General features: G+C 37.8%; 1 protein-coding gene across 8 annotated transcripts in view; it reads right to left on the bottom strand.

Annotated features, from left to right (window-relative positions):
* LOC149321350 (inositol 1,4,5-trisphosphate-gated calcium channel ITPR1) overlaps positions 1-21,837 on the bottom strand; it is a 273,413-nt gene that overhangs the window by 114,740 nt on the left and 136,836 nt on the right. For all 8 annotated transcript variants that reach the window (XM_089520074.1, XM_089520084.1, XM_089520102.1 and 5 more), the window contains 10 exons: positions 20,125-20,176; positions 18,116-18,284; positions 17,851-18,021; positions 14,747-14,812; positions 11,453-11,590; positions 10,506-10,631; positions 8,997-9,197; positions 6,211-6,462; positions 4,251-4,376; positions 1,852-1,980 (listed from right to left, as the gene is read on the bottom strand). In XM_089520074.1, coding sequence (XP_089376200.1) covers positions 1,852-1,980; positions 4,251-4,376; positions 6,211-6,462; positions 8,997-9,197; positions 10,506-10,631; positions 11,453-11,590; positions 14,747-14,812; positions 17,851-18,021; positions 18,116-18,284; positions 20,125-20,176 — 1,430 coding nt within the window. The remainder of the gene's footprint in view (positions 1-1,851; positions 1,981-4,250; positions 4,377-6,210; positions 6,463-8,996; positions 9,198-10,505; positions 10,632-11,452; positions 11,591-14,746; positions 14,813-17,850; positions 18,022-18,115; positions 18,285-20,124; positions 20,177-21,837) is intronic.

Raw genomic sequence — 21,837 nt, 5'->3', positions numbered from 1 at the left:
TACAGGCATTTCCTGTCAGTAATGCTATTTTTTCTGTAATGTGGTAAAGATACTATGTTTGTGTTCTACAACGAAGCATAAAACAAAATAGCTTTCATCTGAACTATAGGAATACACCTACCAATTTTGGAAATTATTTGCACGTTTGTTGTCTACAGCTTAAGCATCTTGAATAGCTATTGAAAGTTGGTGATACTAACACAAAAACACAAAGCATTAGCGACTACTTAAAATACCTCTTTCAGTCTGACAAAGATTGATCTCTGTTATATGGAGAAATTGGGAAAGGATTAAAGGAAAGAAAACATGTTTTAAAAGAGCATGTTCAGTATGATTTCATGAAGCTGAACACAGAAAATGAAAACCACAATTTATTAAAAGTACCCCAAACCATCAAAAATAGTTTTTTAAAAAAGGTTAACTAGAATTTAGCACAGAGGGCCTTTGGTCTTCTAGATGTTTTAACTTCAGTCAATGGCAATGATGCTGAAGGGTGGTGGGAGATAAAGATAAAACATTTGGTGAGGAAAGGTTTTTCCTACCTTCCGCACCTTTAATGCCTTCACATATTAATTCCTTGTTGAAATATTAGATTCATAAAAGAGAAAAGTACAAATCCCAGCATTCCATAGCACTGAGCCAAGGCAGTTAAAGCAATGTCAAACCTCATTAATTCTACCGTGTAGATGCAGCTCAGTTAGCTTTTGCTAGCCACTGCTAAATATGAGAATTAAAGCAATCTGGAGGTAGAAAGGTTAAGGGCCCTCTCCCGTAAATAAATGTGGGAAAATATTTAACGTACTAAAACTATCTCACAAACTAGTGAATTTGCCTGCATAGTTTCCTCTACTATTACAGTGTCATCAAACCTAGCCATTCATTGTTATTGTGACAGAAGCTGATAAGCAGCTGGCAGCTTCCAAAGCAACCCACAGCTCCCTGGGGAGAAAAGAGCAGTCAATCATGTATATAATGGCACAAAGGAAAACAGGGAAAGAATGAATATTCTTCCCCTTAATGATATGACTACTTACAGATTAGCCATAAAAGGACATTGTTCAGGTGTAAGATGATATCAGTGCATAGTTAAAGTGCATGCATGCCCCATACATACATGCCCTCGTTCAGCCAATGCTGGGCCTTGCATCTTCTCATTCAACAAGCACAGATACAACTCAATATATCTTATAGGTTCCCATTTACAGATGGCACCCAAACTGACAACTGAATATAACTTCATGACTGGAGGCATGGGGGGTAAAGCACTTCTTCTCCTGCCTCAGTTAATGGGAAAACTCCAAGTGTCACTAGTGAGAAGTGGAATATCTCTATGATTTATGTTGGGACTGCTTTTTTTTTAATTGCTCATAAATGAAGCAAAAATGAAAATGTCCATATGGCAAACCCTTTATTTTAAATATGAATGGAGTAGCCAACTCTTCAAACAGTTATGGTTGGTGCATCTGATGTATCAGGAAAGTGCAGGAAAATATAACCAAAATGATCAGGAGGCTGGAGAAACTCCTTCTCAAGAAAAGCTTACAAAGTCTACAGGTTCCAAGCACAGATGAAAAAAAGTGAGCTATTGTGTACACATTACAAAATATTTTTTAAAATTATACATGGCGTTTAGATAACCTGGAGACCACTCAATGAAACAGAATGCTGGCTGATTTAGGACAGACAAAAGGAAGTACGACACACTGTGTAGCAACACAGTAAAATTTGCATGGGAGAACAAAAACTGGTGTCCTGCTTGTGGTCTCTGCATAGGCATCTGGATATAAGGAAAAGGATGCTGGACAAAATAAACCTTTGGTCTATATACTGATGTCTCCACTAGTTCCTTACCTGCAAAGTTGTGCTCTGATCTGAAAATGGAGAACTGAAGAAAGTGGTAACTATACTCATAACTATTTCAGTCACGTACTTCTCCAGGATAGAATCTGCATGTTTTCTGTCACTGGTATTGTTGCAAGTCTGTGAAACAATTCAGTCATTTTAAAAGTCAACAACAGCAACACAAGAATTACTGATCCTTGATAAACAAAATCTGGTAGGATTGCACTATATTATACCTGGGATACAAGTCAACTCATACACCGTTCCTTCCAACAGTGAATTAAACTGTTAAGTGCCACCAAGGTTGAAGTTAAAGAAGATGTTCACACTTGCCTGCATCACCGCTAAAACGTCCTCCTAACATAGCTAAAAGGGAAAGGAAGCATCTATGTCTGAACACCAGGAGCACTTCCTCAATAGCCATGGAAATGTTGCTCCATCTAGTGTCCTTGAATTGCTGCAAGGGAAGCAGATTTCCTCTGAATGCAAACTTTGTGTTCAGAGGAATTCCTCTCCCAGGCATGATTCAGGGACACAAAGAAGGGAGGCACGTTTCCATGGCTATTCAGGAAGTGTGCCTGGGGTTCATACACAGGCTCTTTCCCCACCTTTTAGGTTTGTTTGGAGGACGTTTTAGTAGCGCTGGAGCCAGGTGTGAAAAGCTTCATAGTGGGAGGGATTATGAGGTTTTCAGAAGCACAAGAAACCTTGGTGTGTGTGGAGAGGGGGAGCTAACGCAGAAGCTACACAGCTCCAAAACACCTCATTGAGGGCTGAGCATGCTCAGAAGCCACTTATTGTTGGAAAAGATAAACCAAATGGCATGCTGGAATGAGAAGCTCTGCTTGGAGGAAATGGCTGTTGGAATCCTTGATAAGAGAGTTCTTTTTAACAGAGGGGATAAAGTGCAACATTGGATTGCACACTTCAATGGCACAGAAGGGAATGGCAATGGGAAAGAGGATCAAATCCAGCGGTTACTTCTGGTTCTTCGCTCCCTCCAAGGCCAGGGAGGTGGCAGATGGAACTGAGGGAGAGTCCTCCATCTGTTTCTGGACTAGGCATCATGGAGCTGGGTCTGCCTCTTCTTCTCTCCATCCATGGTCAGCATGGTAGCTGTTAAGATTAAGGAAGGGCCTTTCAGCTGGGTCTAGCCATGGGGGAGCTGTGTCTGTCTCTTCTCTCCCTCCAAGGCCAGGGTGGCAGCAGTTAAGATAGATGAAGAGTCTTTCATATGCTTCTGGGGCTTGGATGGGAAAGCCCCATGTTCTTCTCACTCTCTGAGAACTGGGTGGTAGCAGTTAAGATGGAGGGAGGGCCTTTCATCTGCCTCTGGGGATAGCTGTGCCTGCCTCTTCTTCCCTCCCTCATAAAATTCAAAAGCAGCATAAAATAGAAGAAAGGGAGGAAACAGCCCCAATCTCCTCAGATGATGTGAAAATTAACCCTAGAAACTTTGACAGTATGGGGTGTCTTTGAGGACTTACACAGGTACTGCACATAGTATACATAGTATATGTATCAAATGAGCCAATGAATTGGACTAAGATTCCAACATAGGGTTGCCTTAAGGTCACCGTAAGTCAGAAATGACTTGAAGGTACACTATTAAGATTATCACACGGGGTAAGAAGCGTTGGAGAAGAGCATTGTTACTGTCAATATGGGCAAAGATTTTCACACAACATCATCCTCCTATCATTCTTGTATGGAAATGTTGTGCTAGTGGAATAACTCACTGACTATAAAAAAACATCAATGGCGTGCTGATCACATTAGCGCTATTGATATTTCTTCATTAAAACTTCTAGAGAGTAGACTATTGCAGTACACTCTTAAACAGGGCTAATCTACTTTAACTCCTTCGGCTGCCTCCTGCTGCATTTTGGGTTTTGTAGTTCAGAGAGCTAAAGAGCTCTCTGGCTCAATATTCTAAATAGCCCTTCCTAAACTACATGTCCCAGGATGCAACAGGAGGATAATCTCCTAAATTGAATCCCCCAGTCTCCCAGTTGCATTTATGAGGAGAGTCCCTCAGCAGAGAGAGAAGACCCATTTTTCTCTCTGCTAACTTCTGTCAACATGTGGAATATAAAAGCGCTTTTGTACTTTTTACTGCTTGTGAATTGTTAATGCCCCATTATTGCAACCAGTGTGAAAGTAAGTGTTTTAATATCACAATTGAATCATTCTCGCTTAACAATGTTAGAATACCATTTTTAAACTGTAAAACAGCTCTAGTGTGATAATCTTCAGTAATAGTATGTATCAAAATGTAGGCAAAAGATCCAAGTGAAACAGAGGCATACACATTTTCATGATAAATATCCTGATTAGTGGTCAGTATTGTGTCTACACTGTGCAACTTAGCATTTTAATACTTCCTGCTACAAAAAAGAAATACTTACTCTACAGATATCAACAAGGAAGTTCTCAAAAAGCTTCCACATGTGATTGCTTGTATAAATCTCTTTCATTTCAACTTCTGTGTCTACGTAGCAATGATTTAGAAAGTTGATATAGGCAATTTTAACCTGCAGGTAGGAAATGAAAGGTTAAAACACAAGCATATATATGCACATACCTCTACCTCTAATTTTAAAAAAGGAAGCATCAAAATCTGGCTGCCTACCCAGAGATTCCCCAGCCTCAATTTACAGTAAATGAAATGAAACTCTGCTTCTTGAGTTTTTCCAGTGCTTTAGGAAAAATGGAAGACAAGGGTATATCTTGTGCTTCAACATGATAACAAATGAATCAGTACTTTTATACAGGTTTACCCCTTAGATCTTCTTAACAGAAATAAAATACTTCCCAGAAAAAGGCCCATAAAGGGAGGAAAAAGAGACATACATCAAAACAATGCATGAGTAAAACTGCAATCTCTAAAAACCCAAATACAAGGTATTGTCTAATGTTTAAGTTAGGCATTAGTTGAACATTTTTGTTTGTTTTCACTGCTTGTTACACAATAACAAAATATACCAGGTAATTAGCTAATTTAAAACAGAGGCCTGTTGAAGAACTAACTCTGGCAGGAATGTGTACTTATTTGGAATCCATTGTACTGATTGGGGATTTTTGGTGTTGCTGTCCATTCCTGGAAGACAAAGTAAAGGGAATTTCATAACAATGACTACATTTTTCCAAATTGTGGTGACCCTAGGGCAAACCTATCATGGGGTTTTCTAGTCAAAGTTTGTTCAGGGGAAAGGTTGTCTTTGCTTTCTTCTAAGGCTAAAAGAGTATGACTTGCTCAAGGTTACCCAATGGATTTCCATTGCCAAGCAGGGATTTGAACCCTGGTTCCAGAGTTGCAGTCCAATTCCCAAATCACTACATCACACAGACAAACATTACCCTCAAAATGACCAGATGATGAAATACAAGAAAATTAACCAACATTTAAAAAAAAAACAGCCTTTCATATCATCCTAAACCAGATCTTATTTTTCAATCTGAAACAAGAATATGAAGGTATCTTTAATCCAAACTCTGCCATGGAATTTACAAGTTGCTAGATACAAATAATGAGTTACTTTTCTCTTAATGAAAAAGACAAAGGTCAAAAGTGCTGCCTTCGGGCCACATTGGGGGCATGGCATTTAGATGTTGCACACCCCAAACATAGCTGGAAGCTGCATCAATGCCACACCAGGCAAGAAGAACCAAGCCAAAAGGAGAGGATATAACCTGCTTCTTCTGGCGGCTTGGTTCAGGACTATGGCTGTGGCCCAAATCAGGACCTGGTCCATGCTGTCGCTGCAGTCTCAGCGTAATTGGGGTGGGAGTGCCTTTTGCCCCATCTACATGACCCCACTGATAAGATATCTTAAGTGAGTCATGAACTGCCAGATGTTACTCCTTTTGCGGTATAACTGCATCCGTTTTTGATTACTTCTGTTACAGAGATGTGTGCGCCTTGGAATGTTTTGTACCACAAGTCAACAGCTTGTAATATTCTCATAAATTTGAAAAACAATAAAAACTATAACTACAGTAGTTATAACTGTTACTTTTAAACAATAAGGGAACAAAATTACTTTTTAAAATGTAAATATGAGGGTAACTAATTACCTTGGAGAGGACCTATAACTATAAACAATTAGTTACTTGATACATTAACCTTTCTAGATTTCTCCTACCATGAGGGATAATGCAAAGTCTAAAGATTCAAATACAAGAACCAGGAACCTAACCACTAAAGATTAACCTTTATAAAGAAACAGATGATGATTATTTCAATACACTGTAAGCTGCAAAACTAAGGATGGAGAAAACATTTCAATCTTGTTCTTAAGCTTTGGCATATGAATATGTGAAGTTTGGCAGCATTTAACAGCACCACCACATAAAACAGTATCTTACCTCAGGTATGCAATCTTCATGAGTTACAACTCGAACAATGTCATCCAAAGGGAGTAAAGAGTTGCACTTGATTTCCGTATAGACATTCTTCCCTTCAGTACAAACTGCCAGCAGCTCCACTAAATGGATATGATACATCAGAGCACTGTTTTCATCCATCCTGTCACGCTCAGATCTCATCATCTGCACTAGTGTCTGGAAAGAGGCTCTGTCATTGTAGAAAACAAGGACGTCTTCCCCTGCATTGACCAACTACCAAAACAAGAGTGTTACATTACTAGTACATAGGGACTTAAATCTTAGACTATTCCATTGCTGCACATAAAAAACAAATGATTTCAACCCTCTCCTCCCCAGGGGGTGAGACTACAAGAGCATCTGAATTTTGGGAGATATTTGAGAAAAATTCCACTAGCATTATACCTAAGTTTGTGCACAGAAAAACGTATCTTACGCACAAGACACAATATTTTCTGCACAAAACATGCGTGAAGACACAAGAGTTTGTACAAAAAAAATCACACAAAGATTCTAAAGTGTAAAAAATCTTGTGGCAGGGGATCACTGTCTTCTTGTATAGCTGTTTCATGTTAGAGAGGAGAAAATATGCAAATATTGCTTACTGCACTATCAACATCTTAATTTTTGCACCAAATCTCCATGCTTTCTGATGTATCTCTTTGAGGATTTAATGATTTTTACAGAACTACCAAGGCAGAAAATGAATTGCATTTCTGATCTCGTGGGTTTACTTGCTTGCTAAGCACAAAAGTGGTGTCTACTTTAACAATAAAAACAAATACAATAAAATGCATACAGTGTTCAGAGCAGTAACTCTGTAGCCCATGAGCTGATAAAACCCAACAGAAGGCATAAATATACAGTGGGCCCTTGGTATCCACTTGGGTGGGTATCCAGGACTCCCGTGGATATCAAAATCCATGAATGCTCAAGTTCCATTATATACAATGATATAGTAAAATGGCATCCCTTATATAAAATGGCAAAATCAAAGTCTGCTTTTTGGATTTAAAAATGTATATAGAGTCGTGGATGGTTGAATCCATGGATGCAGAATCCATGGATATGGAGGGTTCCACATACTGAAATCCTTGGTTAAATCAAAAATATCTTCACATGGTGCCAAACTGGGACAACTGTATCAGGCAAGCTCTCCTTAGGAAAGCATTTCAAACATGAAGTGACACAGCTATGATCACCACTTGTCTGACCTTAGATGTCAGCAAGACTTTCTAAAACACTTCTCCTTTTAAACTGTTTAAAAGAACGGTGAGTGGAATCCTGTGCACACACAGTAAAGAGTAAACCCACTGAGATATCTCTGTACTAATGGGGTGGGGGCATGAGTCCTTCCTGAATCTTTGTTCGCGAAGCAAAGCCAGAGAATGGGGTGGGGGCAATATACATTAGTTAAAAGATTATAGCTTCTGAGCATTCAGTACTTTCCTATCTGACAAGGTTTTTCAGCAAAGGTCCAAATTCAATTATACAGAAGTTCTCAGGATCCACAATCCATTGGGGTGGTATGAGAGCAGGACCAAACACCAGCACTACCAGGGTAAACATTTTTAATTAAGATTCTCACTGACAATAATTAAGCCACAGGATAGAGATTTCAACCTTTTAGAATGAGGTAAATATGATTTTAAAAGTTAAGAAATTACTAAATATTGGTGGGGTACAGACCGCCCAAAAAGGATGGTCTCCCAGGACCTAGTTTTGGTCCATGAGGAAGCCGCAGCCTCCAGACCGTGGGGCTTCCCCGCGGACCAAAAAGAACCCGTGAAAAGTGGGTTCTTCTTGAGACTCCATTATGACATCGCAGTGCGCCAATGGTGCACTCGCAACATTGTAATGGCTCCATGACGTGCAGACACTATGCGTCCGGCACGTCATAATGGCGCTGCCCGTCTGTACAGGGCGCTGCCATTTTGACACCCTCATCACATGCAAGCGCCACCCCAAGGCACCCCTCGCACGTGACCTTTTCAGCCCGTCTGGACTGGGCCACTGTAATGTTGAAAGGGGCATGGGTGTCAGGGGAAAGTCAAAGGGCCAAATTCTGCCCAGGGCATGAAGTTTTTCACTCCTGCTATATCAATTCTCCTCAGTGAGGATATATTTTCTTTCAAGCTGTTCTTTGCCTGATACCATGTCCACTGGTGTCTTCTTTACATGGACTTTGTAAAACAGACTTGCAAATCCAACATAATCTCCACCATGATTTCCCCATCCATCCCAAGTAATCATGATAGCAGCTTTACAAGAGTAATAGAGAGTAACCGCTTATGATAAGTACTGTTCAATCTGTGAAATGTTCCAGGATAAAGTTTTGACAACATATAGGGATGTTACCTGGTCTTGTACCAACAACATTTTGACAAAACAGGAATGGTAATTTAGGTGTGTTTATAGAATATCCAGTTCTCTTATGGCTCATGGGAGGGGGTTGGACTGGATGGCCCTTGTGTTCTCTTTCATCTCTAAGATTCTATTATTCAGACTAAAAACCTATACAAGGTTATATAATAATAATAATAATAATAATAATAATAATAATAATAATAATACATTTATATTTATATGGTTTACTCATGAAGATAGATTCACAGTAATTTCACCGATACCATTTCTAATCATTTCTAACATTTGCAAAAGTGACATTTAACAGAATCACCTACTATCCACCAAATCAGTTTCACATCTCAGATTTTTCTAAGGCAGATCATATTCCCAAAAACATGAGATTCGTACAGTTTTCTCACCTCAGCCATGACCATGTCCTGACACTTTTTAATGAACTTTCCTTCAGCCTTAACAATGGTCTGAAGGAACTTAATGTACTGGACATTCCTTCCATGTGTTTCGATACAGTGTACAAAGTGCTGAACCACTCGCTCGTTAATTTCACTGCATAGCTGAAAATTATTCATGAAGATATGTTGCATTGTCACTGCCTCAAGGATCTATGAAGGGGGCAAGAAAAGGAAAAAAGCACTTAAAGAAAACATAGGGGGGAAAGCCCTGGGAAAATTTTAGAGAATGCCGATTACAACACTAGAGACAGGGCTAATAAAAAAACATGCTTAAAAGTATACTGACTGATGGTGGGCCTCGCCACAGAAGATCCAAAGAATTGGCATTTTAAATATCCTGGCATCAAGTACTAAAATGGGGACAATGTTATCTCTATCGCACCACTTCTTTGAATCTTACTTTCTAAAACATACTCTCGAACCCTTCGTCCAGGAAAATGCAATCCTCCATCAATCTATGGCCTAAATCCAATTGCTAATTTTCAACAAAAGTAGATCTACTGAACCAATGGGATTTCCATAATTACTGGTGTGTGAGTGGTTGTGCCTTCAATTCACCTGTCAATTTATGGCAACAACATGCATTTCACAGGGTTTTCTTTTCATGGTGGTGCCCACAACAGTTTCTCAAGTTTTCAATTTAGACCATAAAAAGGTTGAGAGGCCATTATCTCAAATCCAAGAAACTTACCTTCACAATTTTATGTTCTCCACTGTTCATTTTAGAAAAATATTACACAAAAACTGAGAAAATAAAAAACATAAGTACACAACAGTACAAGTAACATTACTCCAACCTTCTACAATTCAGGTTTATTCTGAGGAACTCATATCATTTTTCCATTCACAGCACCAGTTCAGTAAATGTGTAGGTGCCTTCAACTTGCCTGACCCATAAATTTCACAGGGTTTTCTTAGGCAAGGAATGCTCAGAAGTGGTTTTGCCAGTCTGACACAGCACCTAGTATTCGTTGATGGTTTCCTATCGTTCTAACCAGAACCTTCCCTCCTTAGCTTCTAAGAACAGATAGGTTTTGGTGCCTTCAGGGTATTTAGGCCACAATTTACCATTTCATAATAGATTGAATGGGTCTATATTAGCTGGAAGTAACAATTGGATTTTGGCATATTAGTCGTGCCAGATGATGGAGCCTAAAGGGTTCCCCCCCCTTTTTTTTTTTTCAGTTTAAGGAAAAACAAGGAAAACATAAGCTGCACTATTCTAGAAGGCACATAAAGTTGTAGACTGCAAGGGGCAGCGTTCCTTCCAATTTATTATGGACTTCCAGATAACATATTTTCAATAGATAAGATGAGGTGGAAAGGCTCCATTTCAAATATGTTTTTATATGCAACTTAAAGCCATTTGTAAAAAAAAAAGATCTGGGAAAAATGATACAAGGCATCCCAATCAAAAAAATAAAGTAAAATGTGGTATTCAGCTATATAATTTCTTACCCCAGGATTCAGAAACAGATTTATATGCTTATGTAGCAAAGCTTGATTCTGCTGGTTGCCAGCACAGAAGTTCTGTAGGAACTCATGCGCAAGTTTCATGATCTCCTGCATCCTTGTGTCTTCAGCCTGTAATTACAAACAACAAAAAACTCCCAAAGGGTTTAGAATACAAATGCAACTGTGTAAACTAATGCTGAAATGATTAACATCGGATTAAGAAAACATCTGTTTACTTAGTACAATTACGTAAGTACCAATATTTTTGTTCACTTAAAAAAACAAGTTGCAAATTGGGATATATATGGTACTTAAAACATCCAGTTTTTAAAAAGATTTTCTGATGTTTACATGATCACATTATGAACTGATATAGTGCATCCCCATGACAATATTTCTGAGTCCAAAGACACATTTTCTAAACATTTCCTAGCCATTTATGAAACAGCATTTCCACACATTGGAAAACATTAACATAGACCACCTTATTAATGGATTCTGTTATTGTTCCTCCCAAAGGCCCTTAAAGCAGGTTCCCTGGCCAATTAGTGTGACTTAGGAGATAATGTTTACCACTGTAATAGCCACTCCATTTGGTTTTGCACTGGCATAATTAGAAAAGATGTATAAATTTCTGGGCTGTATTACAATCAGTATTACACAAATTCAGAGTCATTGCTCTAGACACCTTTTGGTCATTATATCTCTCCTTGTGGAAAAGAAAGAATCTACAGCCCTAAGATTTTTTGTTTGCTCAGCATTACAATGAAGAAGCCATTGTCTAGCAATTAATGTATAAAGCTCCTTCATATCAAATAAATTATTCCTCAAGATATTAAAAATTAACCCTAGTTTCTTTGAACTTGTAAGAGCTAAGTCTGAGAATAAGCTAAAGATAATTTAATGTTTTGTTGAAATATTGCAAAGTAATAAATGCATGCAAACCTCACTTTCTCATACGGGATTTGTAAGAGCTCCAGAACCACCGTGTGAGCTCCCATGTTTCGTAGCAACCTCTGCTGCTGTTTCCGACTTTTCCTGACCAAGACACTTTCTTGGACGCAAAGCTTGCTAAGTCGAAGCAGAATCTGTAAAGACACACTTGCGTTAGAACCAGGCAATATAGTGAAGCTTTTTCCAGATAAGCTGCAAGGGAAATGCTTGCCCTCAACAGATCACAGAATGAAATAATATAAAGAGAATGAACAAAGAGACTGAACTTAAAGCAAAAAATACAAAAATGCACACACTAGGTTGTATGCAGCTGACACGGCAATTATGACACACCATGAAAGAATAGAAATCGGTATAGTGCAAAGTATATTAATTTTCACTTTCAAGGAAAATGAGTTTTGAACTCATTCTTTGGAGGTCTTTAAGCAGAGGCTGGATAACCATCTGTTGGGTATCCTTTCATTGTGGCCCTTGTGGTCTCTTTGTTCTTAGGGCCATATATTGTATTTGACTTTTTGGCAGTCCATGGTATATGCAGAACTCTCTTCCAGCTCATTTCAAATTACTTTACTCCTTGTCAGCTTTCTTCACTGTTCAACTTTTACAATCATGCACAGAATGTGGAAATATGATGTGGGCCCTTGTTATCTGTAGTTAAATGCCTGTACTGCAGCCATTCACTCAAAACCACAAGGTTGCAAGTTCAAGACCAGCAAAAGGGCCCAAGCTCGACTCAGGCTTGCATCCTTCCGAGGTCGCCAAAATGAGTACCCAGACTGTTGGGGGCAAATTAGCTTACTTGCTAATTAGCTTACTTGCTGTTCACCACTATGATCTTTGGAATAGCGGTATATAAATAAAACAAATTATTATTAATTATTATTATCTGCTGGGGTTTGATTCCAGGACCCCTTGTGGATAACAAAATCTGTGGATGCTCAAGTCCCATTCAATACAGTGGCATAGAAAATATGGCAAAATCAAGGTTTGCTTTCTGGCATTTATATATTTTTTAAGCATTTTCAAGCTGTGGATGCTTGAATCCATGGATAAAAAAAATGTGGATAAGGAGGGCTGACTGTATTAACACATGAGGATCTTATCTATTTCCTTCATACCAGCCCTTCCAAGTCTGACTCTTTTGATTTTTTTGAATAGTCTCCTTTTTGACATGACTGTGGCAAGGTACAGAAAATCTCTAATTATTTCAGTATCTCCACTATCTATGTTAAAGTTATCTATTCCATATACTCAACCATAAGTATAAGTCAACATGTATAAAGTTTGGGGCCAAAATTATGGATTTTGATATGACCCGTGAATAAGTTAAGGGTAAAACTCAGGGCCATATACAAAGGATCTAAATCAAAGGAAAACAATGAAGTTTATTGCACAGGTCCTGAAACGGGCCCATTGCATTCCAAAACGGGGGTGCGCACGGACACACACAGAACAGGATGGGGCTAGGAACGCATCTTACTGCATAAGGGAATGCCGCCACTGCCGCCAGGTGTTCCAATCGCGTCCTACATCTGTTCTAGAGGGCGCAATTTCTGAGAACTGTTCCAAAGGTTTCTCAGATATTGCGCCCTCTGGAATGGATGTAGTACGTGATTGGAACTGCGGCATTACCTTGCGCAGTAAGATGCATTCCTAGTCCCATCTCGTTCCGTGCCATTTTGGAATGCAACAAGCCCGTTTCAGGGCCCATGTGATAAACTTCAATGTCAAAGAACTTACAAATTTCCAGCAGGCATAACTGTATGTATTCACACTGAAGACTGAATGGATGAGAGAACACAGGGAAGTCAGTGCTTCCAGGAAAGATTACGCTCTTGCTTTCACCAGAGGATGGTTCCTTTTTTTCATTAGAGTTAAAGTACAGAACTTACACTAACTCATGGATAAGTCGACTCAGGTTCTTTGAGTCAATTTTGACTAAAATTTCTAGACTTATACATGAGTATATACAATAAGTCTCCTGTGGCCATTATGTTTTTCTTAATGCTCAGATATACTCCTTTTTGTGCACATTCTTCCTTGACTTTCATTAATAATTGCTCCAGTATTTGCTACTGTCTGCTAGTAATATGCTATCATCTGCATATCTTAAATTATTGATGTTCCTTCCTTCAGTTTTCACACTTCTTTCCTCCAAGTCTAATCCTGCTTTCTGTATGGATATAAATAGATAGGGAGATAAAATACAGCCTTGTTTGAGCTCATTGCCAACTAGAAACCATTATGTTTCCCAATACTATGTGCTTATAGTGGCCTTTTGTTCTGTGTGTAGGTTACATATCAGGACAAACAAATGTAGTGGCACATCCATTTATTTTACACCTGTTGTTTTTTTTCTGGATCTACACAAAGGCTTTGATATAATCTATAAAGCCGAAGTTGATGTTCTTCTGAAGTTATTTGGTACACTCCATTATCCAGTGCATGCTTGCAACACAGTCCCTTGTGCCTCTTCCTTTTCTGAGCTCAATTTGGACATCTGGCATTTGTTGTTTCATATATGGTAAGACTTTGTTATAGAATCTTGATCATCACTTTGCATGCATGGGAGATCAATGCAATGTTACTACAATGCCTGATGTCCCCTTTCTTGGGTGTAAGTATAGACTGAATTTTCAGTCTATGGGCCACTGTTTTTTTCCATATTCGTTGGCAGATTTTGCTTAGAATTTTCATGGATTCAGTCCCTACAGCTTGAAACAGCTCAACTGGTATGCTATCACACCCTTCCAAAAATTGAAAAAATGCAAATGTCCTCTGGGGGGGGCATGGGGCGCATTTTTGCCAAATCCCCTGTACTAGATATTTTAGATCCAGGATATATTTTTCAAAAAGCAAGAAATAATCCAGAGGTCACATGGCAAAATTGTCCCCCTCAGCCCTTAGAAAGAATTGGGAAGGGCAGGATTGGGGGGGATCTGGGGTCTACAAAAATAGATAAGGGGCAGCACTTTACCCACCCTGGTCTAGACTGCAATATGAATTCTGAAAAATCGGTTTAAAATCGAGTTCTTATCTTTAGTATTATTTAACAAATTTACATATCACCAATTCAACCATCGGTCCTGCCCTAGATATTGAAACCAACAACTCTCCTCTGTATGCAGAGGCTCCTATATACCCATAGAGCTCTGCACACTCAAATGTCACCTTATTATTTTCTATTAGGTAGGGAATGTTCCATTTCAGATAGAGAACAGAACTCAACTCATAGGAAAAAAAGAAGTCAGGGCAAAGAAAATGGGCAGCTGGGAAAGGAGGAATCTTACCTCTTTTACCACCCTGTAATTATAGCTACTAGTGCTTTCAGGTTTCCGGGATTTGCTGTGACCTTCCTAAGGGATAAGCAAGATTAATTGGTTAGATTTCCCCTCTAAATTCTGGAGGTTATCAGTACAAACTTTTTTCAGGTATTTCTCACCAGCATTCTAAAACGCTAATTCTTGCAACTTTTACTTCCTTTAGCAGTTCCCATATTTAATGAATCCCTAAACATAAAATCCACAAAGGTATGGAATACCTTCTTCACAAAATGTGAATATTTTATAAATAATATAATCATTCCTATTTATTGTTCATTATCTTATTGAAGCACAACAATATATGTAGCACTTTTTAAAAAATACTAGCTACATCAAAGTCTTAGAGCCTTATCGCACTAGAAAACAAAGCCAAAATAGAGCTGGAGAGTAGTGGCTTTCTCCATGCCTTGCAGTGTGATGTCACATTACTTCAGTTCTGTTCCCACAAGAGATGGCTGTCAAAGCGAGTATTTTTTTTTTCTAGCCAGAAAAAAAGCTAGTTCGACAACAGAATCAGTTTTATGAATTTCTCCTGCGGGAAGAGCAACAAGAAAGGTGCTACTCTCGAGCTCCAATTCAGCTTTGTTTTTTAATGTGATAAATATGATCAGTGCTATTAGTAGATTAGTGCCATTGCTAACAGGTAAATAGCAAGGCAATATTCAGATTTCACAGACAAGCATACATGCAGTTATTTGTTATCATGTTATATTGACCTTTGCCTACTGAGGATAATTCTGAAAGAGGTGGTTGAATCATCGAGAACTAGATTTAGGAGGTCGGTCAGAATAACATGATGAAGGGAACCAAAATGGAATGTGAAAAGCAGATGAATAAATCTCTCTCAGAAAAGGAGTATTTTTAAAATATATTATTCTAGTCATTTTAAAAGCATTTTGGTACAAAGACAAACAAACTTATATATGGGGAAAGCAAAACATTCAAGGAGGGAACAAGAAAAAAACACGGGCATGTTAAAAGATGGGACAAGAGGAGGCAAGAGAACCCAAAATAATTATTAGACTTAAGTTGTTATATAAATGCTGCTAGTACTTATGCTTAAATGTTATTCTTTATACATTAGAAATAATTATAAAACATTTGCATTCCTGGGGTTTGGTCAATATAAAACCTAAGTTAGTTCATTTAAGCTTGAGCCCTTTCCAGGTGACAATCCCCTTACTTGTGAGTGATCATGTGGAATCTTCTGGGCTTCATCTTATTTCCCATTCATTTCCATCCCCATGCTGCAACGGCATCCTACTTTCTGGGAGCCATAAGAAACAATTCTTACAATTTTCCTGGGCCACAACTAAAGACCCATTAGCCCTAAGACACCATATTTTCCATAAGTCTATCACTCACTATGCTGCTGTATGACTTCTTGTTGCTGCCACTCTTGATTGGTAAGTTCTTTTGGAAAATACAAAAGAACAGCTGTGGCAGTAAGGGCTGGGGGCTAGGGCCAACTAAGCTAAGCCTCAACATGATGGTGGTTACACAAAACCCTTTTTCATGCTTCTTCCATTACTGTGTGGTTGTATACTTCTGTTCCATGAATAACTACCTGCTGGTGTTCAATGCACAGTCAAGATATGAAGTTAATATTTCCCTTCAAGTTGGCACAGGCAGCTGAAAAAACAATACTGCCAACCCAGAGATCCCATGTTCTTGGAACAAATCCTGGTATCACACACTCAGATGTTAATGGTGAACAAATTTTATATACAATCTAGAGGCTTACAAGTAGCCTAAATTTCTGATAATTTAAATCTTGAAGGCTTGTATACCTCAAATACAAGGCATTATGATCACTGAGCTTTTTCTCAATCAGATTTTAATTAGAGCTAAAAAAAAGCATGCACTTCTTCCTGCTTCCTACCCATCAATGATCTGGGTGATGCTGAGCAACACAGAGAGAAGCAAAAGGGAAAAAGGGAGACAGAGAAGGAAACACTAGGGACAAGTGTCCTTGGAGAAATGTCATCTTGTCAGGGTTAATACCATGACAGTAACCTTTGAGAAGTTTCTACAGTGGGCCCTTGGTATCCGATAAGGTTTCATTCCAGGACTCCCCCCCCCCCTCCCAATGGATACCAAAACCCTTTTACGCTCAAGTCCTATTAAATACAATAGCATTGTGAAACAATGTCCCTCATATCAAGGTTTGCCTTTTGGAATTTATATCTTTCTAGAATATTTTAAAGCAATGTATGTTTGAAATCCATGGATAACGAATCTGTGGATCTGGAGGACGAGCTGTATCTCCCTATTGATATATAACAGCTGCCCAGAAATTCAGCTGCTCTTTTTAACTGCTGTAAAGCCAGCTTTGACTTATGGTGAACCTATGAATGAAAGACCTCCAAGATACTCTGTCATCAATGGTCCTAACTGGGTCTGGTAAATTCGGGGCTGTGGCTTCTTTGAATCTATATACCTGTAATGAGGTCTTCTTCTTTTCCTATTGCTTTCCCACTTGGCACTACCTTTCCGTAGTGACTCCATGCTCCTGTGAGGCAAGAAGCTATGTTTCTGGTATTACGGCTTCTAGTAGGATCTCTCTATTTCAGACAGACATATGCAGAGGTGCAAGATTAAATGGGCCTAGCAGCTACAGAGCAGGAGCAGTAGTGGTGGTGAACACCAGATGGCAATTTTTCATAGACAACGGTAGCGTCACTTCAGCTATCTCTTGTTAGTACTGTGTAAAATGTTGCACAAGTAAATCACTTCTGAATGACTTTTGCCATGAAAAGCCGATAACAAAAAACTCAGTATCACTACAGAAACTTCCTTTCCTTTTCCTTATTGCTCTTAGCACTGAAATAGCACTACTACCCATGTTAAGCTGTTGAAAGAGGATGGGGAAGGGATTTTGGGGGATCATGGATGGAAAAGAAGACAAGACCTTGGGTCTTTGGTCATAAGATATAGACTAAACTTGAGATAAGACAAATTATAACTTAATGAAAGGGATTCAATTACAACATGGAGACATTACAAAGCTGTTGATCAAGGAGTTCAATCTTTTATACAAGAGATTCAGCAAAACCAAAGTATCTTTTTACCTCCTTTTTCTTGTGCTCATTCTCTCCTGTTGTTACATCCATCGCTTCATCAGGTCCCTGGCCTTTGTACACCCAAAGCTCTGATTTTTCCACAATTGATCTCAGCTGATCCAAATCTTGTTTGATCTGCTTGTAGTTGTCAACATCTTGACTGGTAACAAGTAGTTGAACCTTATATGAATTGCAATCCATTAGTTGCATAACACACTTGCACTACATGCATTCAGAATGAAGGGAGAGGAGAATGCTGAACAGCTATATTTACCTGTTTAAAGGCCTGAAGGACTTCTTGCCTCTGACTAAAGTGTCTGAAGAGGAGCTGAAGTGCCCCAGATACCAATGGAGGATAGTCATGCATTGTTAAATGGAGCAACACTCTCAGGAAAGTTCTCCCACCATGATCATCCAAATCTAATGGAGTATTCTCTTCACTGGAAAAAAAAGTAAAAGTCCAATCAAATAAATAATATACACTCTAAGTTTCAGAACATCCAAACAACTTCTCTGATTGTATAATTCATCTGGTATTGGGAAAGAAAAGAGGGAGCTCTACAAATTAAAATGTAATATATAATCATAAAGGAAGCTGTTCTTAAGGATGAGGAGGATGACAATATTTCATATTAAGTGAAACAGTTTTCCCTATCCTTCAAGTAATAGTCCTGAATATGTTATAGTCATCCATTCCTTATTTCAGTACCATCCACTTTTATTTCAAGACCACTGCATAGCTTGAAAGAAATGTAAAGCAAGGTATTCACACACCCTTTCAGCAAATATGCAGGCACGGTATTTTTATCTGACCACTTTAAATGAAACAGAGCAAAATAGAGCACAGTAGTCCTTTGTCAGAGCCACTGTCCCACTTCTATCCTCAAGGTATCACTTTGACTCTGCAAACTTCACACACTTTTCAAAAATGTCCTTTATGTCTTATTTTATGTATATCCTGCCCTTCTTCCAGTTCTCCAAACTGGTATATAAATGCTAAAACAAGGAAAAAAACTAAAAACATGATAATAAAAAAGTTAAAACACAATTAAATCTTACAAAGCATTATCAAAACTCTATAGCATTACAGAGTGAACCTTTCTCCATATCCTCAACCATTTTTGAAATGCACTATTTTGCCTCATACTCTTCTTAATGAAGAAGTACATCATTTTTTTTTTTGTTTTAAGATTTGGGAAGCAAGCTGGTCCAAGACATTTTGCTGCCTTAAACAGAACAATATGTGTACATGTATATGGTTTTAATTGTTTTAACTTTCTGAAGTGTTTTAACATGTTTAATTGTTTAATACATTTAGAAGGGGAACTTACAAGAAAAAACCACATACTGTATGTCTGAAGATGTTAAAACATGGACTGGTTATTGGTAGAAACTCATTTGGGTTTTTGTGTATTCTTAAGGCTTTCTTCTCAAGGCTGCTGATAATCAAACTCCAGAAATTTATGAACTAGTACATCCTTAACTTTTTATTCCTTTTCCTTTCCCCAATGAATAGTTTAGGACTTCTTAGTTCAGAAATTTCTGAAGTTTGATTCAAAGTAGGCCCTAAAAGATATTAAGAGCACACAAAGGCCAAAACTAGCAAACAGACCATCTTTTGAAGATCTTTTGTTTTTTAACCATCTGTTAATAATTTTTAGCCTCTTTAAATTATTTGATTATTGATTTCAAATTTAAAATTCTTTTACTGGTAACCTGTTTATACTATTTTTACTTGTATACTGCCCTGCAATCCTACAGTAAAGGGTGAGATACAAATATTTAAATAGATAAATAGATAAGCCAACAACCCTCAGGACCCACCGAATACAAGCATTATATGGGACACAAAAATATCACAAACATATTTTCCCATTATGGTAGTTAAAGAAAATAGAATAATCAAATAACATTTTGCCATCCTTCCATAACACCCAAAATCTGATGCCTGGTAGTAGAACTGGCCCTAATTTGATTGCTATTGACCATAGTCACCCACATTTCTAATCAATATACTGTACAAAAACTATAGGATAAAGATATTCTAGTACAAAGAACAAAACCTTTCACCTCCTCTCATCTCCCTCTTTTTAAAACCCACTTAAGAGGATGGTCGACTGTAACAATTCCATGCTACTTGGATTAGCAAATTGGTTGAAGCAAATATGTACATTAGTGCTTAATACTAATACGGTAAATTTCTCCCCTGAAAAGCTCTCAAGCACCTTTTTTTACAAATAGTGCAGAACAGATTAATACAAATTGCCATAGATTACTTTCCTGCCTCCAAATATCCCTTCTGCTTGTTCTTCAATGTGTTCAAAGTCAAGTGCTCCTGCAACACAAAAGAAATATAATAATAATAATAATAATTTATTTATTTATTTATTTATTTATTTATTTATATTCCACCTCTCCCTATTTGATGATCTACACTAGGTTGCAAAACAGGTTAAATCAATGAGTAATTTAAAAAAAACCAAATTCTACAATTTATTTCCTTTCTGGAGACTAGAATAAGTAAATCATACGAATCTGTAGCTATAAGGCAAGTGAACGGAGATAACCAACTCCTTAAGAAAATGAATAGCTTGGTTCATCATCCAAATGCATAATATCAAATAAGCTGACGATGCAAATTTAATCAGTCTTCATACTTTTTATTGGCAATTGTCTAAGAGATAAATTTAAAAGAAATGAAGGAGACATTGGGAAATGATAGCACCACTGTATATATTTATTATTTATTTATCATCCCACAGTTCACCAAGGCTTCCCAGGCAACATGCTGTTGGTTTGTTTTTTCGTTTTTAAGGATACGTACAAATCACAGAATCTGTATTTTGAGGAAGAGATTATTTTTGCCTTAAAATATTTCTTCTGTCAGAAAGAAATTCTGAAAGGGCCAATTTTATATCTTTAGGAGGCCATCTAGCCAGGACCACTACTTAAGGAAGGGGAGAGATTATGTGGCCCTGTAGATGTTATTGGACTTCAACTTCAGATTCTTCGACATTGGCTATATCAACTATGGCTGCTGGAACTTATAATGAAGCAACATCAGGAGGGAAACATGATTCCCATCCCAGGCTCAAGGTTATCAACCCTCACTGTTTATGTTCTCAACAAATAGCCTAGTAGGGTCTAGTTCAAGAAATCCAAATCCCTACATCTCCTATGTTAGTTTAGCTTTCATTTGTCAAACATCCTTCTCAGTTTCTACTGATTGATTGATTAATTAACATATAATAATAATAATAATAATAACAACAATTATTATTATTATTATCATTATTATTATTTATTTGTATCCCGCCTCTCCCTGTATTGGATATAGACTGCATTAGAGAATTTCCAAGTAGTATGCATTGAAATCAAAGATTCAACACAAAGTACACAGCATAAAATTAAACATTAATACACTAAATAAAACTGAGAGGCATAAAACCTAATTCAACCAACTAAAAATACAAATTTAAATTTAAAATGCCAGAACAAATAAAAAACTTTTAATCTATCACTGCAAAGAGCGCAATATTGGTAGAACACAATTCTCTCCTGTGGGAGAAGTTTCCAAAGTCAGAAGACCACAACCAAGAAGGCTCTTGATTTTGTAGATGAATAACTTCACTTTCAGATGGAATAAGCAGAAAAGACAAGCATTCTAGGATTTTCTACTGTCTTATTCACAATAACCTTGCCCAGACTCAAGCAGAATTCATAACCTGTTTAGATAGCCCCTCACTAAATCCAAACATTCAATTATAAACGAAAGCAGAGAATTCAACCCATGGCCAAACTAGGTTTCCCTCCTTTCCTCCTTCTACCTCCTTGTTTGTTTGTTTGTTTGTTTAAAAAAAAACTCAGCCCAAGGAATCTTTTAAATTCTTCTTTCCTGCTATCCTCAAAAGCATTTAAGTCACATATTCACATGGAGAATAGCAAATTATGACACCTATGTGTATCACACTTCAAAAAATATCTTGGTAGAATACT

Source organism: Sceloporus occidentalis, unplaced genomic scaffold (assembly GCF_023333645.1).
Source record: "Sceloporus occidentalis isolate IW3139 unplaced genomic scaffold, rSceOcc1.0.p SCAF_1, whole genome shotgun sequence".
In the NCBI taxonomy this organism is placed as follows: Eukaryota; Metazoa; Chordata; class Lepidosauria; order Squamata; family Phrynosomatidae; genus Sceloporus; species Sceloporus occidentalis.
The sequence above is the reverse complement of the archived record's forward strand: the minus strand, read 5'-3'. Positions and strand labels throughout refer to the sequence as shown.